Source organism: Sceloporus undulatus, unplaced genomic scaffold, assembly GCF_019175285.1.
Source record: "Sceloporus undulatus isolate JIND9_A2432 ecotype Alabama unplaced genomic scaffold, SceUnd_v1.1 scaffold_1410, whole genome shotgun sequence".
Taxonomy (NCBI): domain Eukaryota; kingdom Metazoa; phylum Chordata; class Lepidosauria; order Squamata; family Phrynosomatidae; genus Sceloporus; species Sceloporus undulatus.
Genome location: NW_024804330.1, coordinates 186 through 5530, shown reverse-complemented (window position 1 = coordinate 5530; position 5345 = coordinate 186). Strand labels below are relative to the sequence as shown.

The following is a 5345-nucleotide window of genomic DNA, read 5'->3' as shown; positions in this document are numbered from 1 at the left end:
CGGTTGGGCTGGATGGTCCTTGAGGTCTCTTCCAACTCTATGATTCTGTGATGATATGAAGTATTTAACCAGGATTATCATGTCACCTCTTAAACTTCTTTCCTCCAGGCTAAACATCTCCAGTTCCCTAAGTCTCTCATCAGAGGGTTTAATGGTTTCCAACCCCTTCCCCATGTTAGTTGCCCTCCTTTGGACACATGGCTCCAATATCTCAATGTCCTTTTTGAATTGTGTTATCCAGGACTGGACACAGGATTATTCCAGATGAGGCCTGACCAAAGCAGAATATAGGGGCACTATGACTTCCCTTGATCTAGACACTAGACTTCTATTGATGCAGCCTAGAATTGCATTGGCTTTGTTAGCTGCAGCATTGCACTATTGACTCACATTCAACTTGTGGTCTCCTAGGGGATCATGGAGATTTAAATTGGATCCTGTGGAATCATGATCCAGTTTAAAATACTATAGTTCCCACTTGGGAATCGATTTTGAATTGATTTGGCAAGGGAGGTTAGGGGTTTCCTCCTTTTAACCCGTGTCAAAAGATAATCAGTTTTGCCACTTCTTTTTGGGCTGAACCGATTTATTTGATGCTAAACCGATTCAGCCCCTGGGAATGGTGACAGGGGAGATGGTGGTGGGGCATCTGCAATGGCCCTCCATCTCCCTGCCACTGGCCTCCCCTCCCTCCCTCCCTCCCTCCCGCCCTCCTGTTCCTCCAGAGAATGGAGGACCAATGGAGGACGTGTGTGCATGCCTCCGCTCCCCCCCTCTTTGCAGAGGCCCAGAGGCAGGCACGCCCGTCCTCCATCCTCTATTGGTCCTCCCTTCTCCAGGCCTGCCTCTCTCCTTCTGCCCCGGCCTCCTTCTAGCCCTACCTAATGGGGCAGAAAAGGGGGAGGAGGTCAGGCAGCAGAGAACGGCCAGGAGGAGGAGGCAGGCAGGCAGGCAGGCAGGCAGGCAGAGGGAAGGCTAAAGAACTCTGAAGGACTCTTTCAACTCCTGAGTAAGAAATGGGCCACCCCAAGACCAGCCCTTGTACCCCGTTCTCTCTTTCACGCCTCTCTCTCTCCGCTCTGTTGATTTGTAGGCTTCAGAGAACAATCCTTCTCCGGCCGCAGAGGCTGAACCTGGGCCCACTTCAGACAGGTAAGGCCTTCTCACAAGCGGCCTTTCCGCAGCAGCATCATCATCATCCTGATTTCTTTCATGGCCTTTTCTTGCTCAGTTCCAGGGTCCCAACACCTCAGGAAGGAGCCTCTGATGAGAAGCCCAGTGATCTGCAGTTTGATTGGGATGAATTCGAATCTTCCCCGGTAAGGAAAGAAAGAAGGAAGGAAGGAGACTTTTTGAGACATATGTCATTTACTTTATTTCCAGTTGGTTGCTGCATATTTTCCTATCTTGTTTGTCTTCCTTTTTCTTCTTCTCTTGTTTCTTTCTCTTTTCTATACTTTCCTATACGTACCACATTTCTGCTAATATTACTTTGTCTATTATTTTCTGTCTGTGTGTATAAAAACAAAAAGCCTAAAATTAAAACTTACCATTCAGAAATAATGTTCTAAAGGCATAAAGAGAAAAAAGTGAACATAGAAAGCATTTGTTGTCAATGGAGGAGTAGACAAAAATACATAAAAGCAAAATAGACATAAAATCAACACAGGTAAAGATGGAGAGAGTTGCGGGGCAAGGTCTGTCTTTTTGCTCTTCCTTACATGAATGGCCCACCTTTTCCTCATCTCTTCTTTCCACTCCTTTCCTCCTTGGTCTTCTGCCTCCATTTCTGTCTCACCTGCCCTTCTGCCGCTCATCTCTTTCCTCTCCTTCCCCTTCTTCGTTCTCCTTCCTTAATTCCTTCTGCCCATCATTCACCTCCTCAAAAGCTCTTTCCTTCTTTCTCTGGCCTCCTTCTCACATCCTCCACATCCTTTTCATACTTACTCAGATCCTTCTCCCTTTTTACCTTTTCTGCGTTCTCACATACTTTCTCACCTCTCCTATCAATCTCTCTCCCTTCATTCTTCTTGTTTCTCTCTCTCTCTTCCTCTCTCTTTCTCTCCATCTCCCTTTCATCTCACTCCCTTCCATCCTTCCTGCTCCCTTGATCTCCTTCTCTTCTCTTCCTCTTCCCCTTTCATTTTTCCTTTTCCCTTCTTTCCCCTCTAAACTAGAATATATTCATCCCATCTTCTGTCCTTTCGCCTTTTCTTCATTCCTCTTTCCTAGATTTCCCTTCTTCATCATTAGTCTATTATCATTATCATGATTACTATTATTACATCTTTCCAATTTCCCTCCCAATCCTGGACTGCCTCCTTCCAATCTTCTTGGCAAGAGCTTCTAGATTTTCCATCTCATACATCTCTAAAGGTTTTATCCCCCAATCCTTTGTTTGAAGGTTATCTTTGGGTTTCCAGTTTTTTGCTATGATTAACCTTGCTGCCGATTCCAGGCATAATATAAATCTCCAAGGTCTCTTCCCAAATTGTTTTTGTATTCTCTGTTTCACCTTCGGGAAATAGAGTTCTAGGCTCATCGGGAAACTGATATTAAAGATTAATTCTATGTTTTTGGCTACTTCATTCCAGATTTTTTTAGTTGTCAGACACTGCCACCATGGCTGTGTGTGTGTGTGTGTGTGTGTGTAATCACATTTCCAACATGTATCTTTTGTATTTATTTATTTATTTATTTGACATTTTAGCAATTCTTTGGGTGGTACCTAAAATATAGTTTATCAAGTTTTCCTTTTAATGTACACCTCTTTGTAAATTATAGATATTTATTCCCTGCTCTTCCCCAATCTTCAGATTTAATAGTATGTCCCGTGTTTTGAGTCCATTTGTTCATGTTATCTTTTATTCCTTCCTGCTCTTGCTCTAATTTTAGTAAAATTTTATATAATCTGGCTATTATGTTTTATATCCTGTTTTTGTTAAATCTTCAAACGCCAAACTTGTCTTTTCAAAACCCTCTCATTTCTGATCCATGCTGGATCTCTCTGTTAATTGTCTGTAAGGAAACCAGGGACAGAGGATCCCCTCTTCAGCTAATTCCTCTCTGGTTTGGATTTGCTAGATTCCTTCATTGGGGTTTTTGTTAACACTTCTTTCTTACAAGCCACCCATGTTTTGGAAGCTAGGCTCCTCTCCTTAAAAACGCCGCTTTGGGGTTTTCGGAAACACTTTGTTTTTATCCAAGTCCTCTGCAATGGCTTCCTAATATAGTGATCTGGGAATTCTTGATGCGCCTTGTCTTTCTGAGACCAAAAGTAAGTGCGAAAACCAAAATAAACATTAAAACCTTTGAGAGACAATAGGTATTTTTTTCCCTTTTAAAGTTATCCAACCCAAAACCCACATTAAAGAGCAGGCCTTAAAGAGCAGGAAGGCAGGACCCGTCCCCAAGGCTTGTCACACAGGGCCTCATCTTCCCTGCTCTCTTTTTCCCTTCCGACAGATGAAGGAATCCTTACATCGGCTCTGCAAGAGGTTCTCCAGTTCCTCCCCAGAAGAAAAGTGTGACATGGCAACGTTCATCGCAAGAAATCAATTGTATATGATGATGGAGCATTACATGGAATCGGAAGAAACGTAGGTGCATGCCTCCTCCCAGGAGGCTCCCCATTTTCCCTCCCAGGGGCTGGGGGTCCAGCACGGATGCCACTGGCTCTCCTTCCCTTTCTCTAGGGGCTGCGATCAGCTCATGTGTGGCGTCTTCTGGGAATGCAAAGGCGACTACAACAACTGCCTGAATGTCTTCCTGGCGAAGCTGAATGAAAGTCAGATTCAGGACAGTGAGGAACTGCCTTTGGACAAGGTAAGGGGCTGACCCTCGCATGCATGGCCTATCCGCAAGGCAGGAAACCCGGGTGACCCTCCCTCCTCCGGGTTGTTTACCAGAAAACCTGCTTCTCTCCTCAGGTGAAGGCACTCCGAGGGATCAGGACCATTGTAGCAGACCTCATTGACATGCTGGACCTGAGGCGCTGGCTGCCATACCACTTTGTGGCCCTGACCAACGTCTTGGTCAAACAGTTCCAACCCAAGGAGCAGGGGACCAGCAGCAAGGTCAAAAAATACACTGTCCCAGGGTAAGTTGCCTTGCAAGGCAGGGCTGGAGCAGGAGTGGCCAGTGGGGCTAGCTGCAGGGATACAAAACCAACCCTGAACCAACCCTCTTTTCTCTCCCCTCTCTCTTTCCTGCAGGGAAGCAATTGATATCTTCCAAGTCTTGCTCCAGAGACTGGACCTGGTGCACGACATGAAGCTCAAAATGCCCTTCGGTTGAATGCGGTGAGTTTAGTTTCCCTCCATCTCTCTCTCTCTCCCTTTCTCTCTGGGGGATGGTTTTCCCTTCAACGAAAACTCCTTCCCTCCTTCTCCCCGCAGGACCAAAAAACCGTCCCTTCCAGCGGTGCCATGGCTCTACCCCAAGGGACCTCCATCTCCAGCCGAGGTCTAAGAAGTTCCCAGAAGACTCCCCTCCGGACTTCCTGCTGCCTCTGGGAAAAGGGAAGGATGCCATCGCGCAGCCTTCCCACGCTGCCACCACTTGGATGCTGGGTGCAGACATTTCCCCATTTGGGGCGGGATAATCCTGGTTCCCCCCAGGGTTCAAATGTCTCATCCATATTGAGCCGCCTGCCCTAGGTTCCTGTGATGGTGAGCACTAGCTCCATCTGGATGGAGCTCTGAGGCTTCAACTCCCAGATTCCAGCCGGGTGCTTTGAGCTGGCTGGGCTCAAATACCAGCTCTGCCAAGGAAAGAAGGCAGAGGGAGGGAGGAAGGGAGGACTACATCTCCCAGCAGCCCTCACCCACCACCCCCTTCCTGCCACTGCTGGTCAGTCGGCCAGGCTCCCCGAAGCGCCTGCTTCCTTCCCTTCCCCTTCTTTCCTTCCCTTCTTCCTCCCTTCTCCTCTTTCCTCCCCTCCTTTACTTTCCCTCTTTCCTCCCCCTCCTTTCCATTCCCACTTTCCTCCCCCTCCTTTCCATTCCTACTTTCCTCCCCTTTCTCTCCTTATTCCTCCCCTTCCTTCTCTTTCCTCTCCTTCCTGCTCTTTCCTCTCTTTTGTCCTCTCCTTTCTCATTTCCCTCCTTCCCTTCCTCTCTTCCTTTCTTTTTCTTTCATTCCCTTTTCCTTCTTCCTTCCCTCCTTCTCCCTCTTTCTTTCCCTTTCCCCTTTCTTTCACCTTCCTTCCTTCCTTCCCTCTTTCTTTCTACTGGGACTGAGAGGATGATGATGATGATATCATCCCCCCTTTCCTTTTTCTTTTCCTCTTCCTTGCTTTCTTTCCTTCACCCTTCCTTCTTTCCTTCTCTCATTCTTTCATATGT

The 5345-nt window shown here is 46.9% G+C and overlaps 1 protein-coding gene across 1 annotated transcript; it reads left to right on the top strand.

The window, feature by feature from the left end:
• Positions 1-1093: 1093 nt before the first annotated feature.
• On the top strand, positions 1094-4895 carry LOC121917886 (the record flags this gene model as incomplete). Its single annotated transcript, XM_042443999.1, has 7 exons — positions 1094-1152; positions 1232-1319; positions 3466-3599; positions 3696-3825; positions 3930-4099; positions 4215-4301; positions 4398-4895. Coding segments are annotated over 6 exons (663 nt in total), but the record flags the coding sequence as incomplete, so codon positions are not given.
• Positions 4896-5345: the final 450 nt, after the last annotated feature.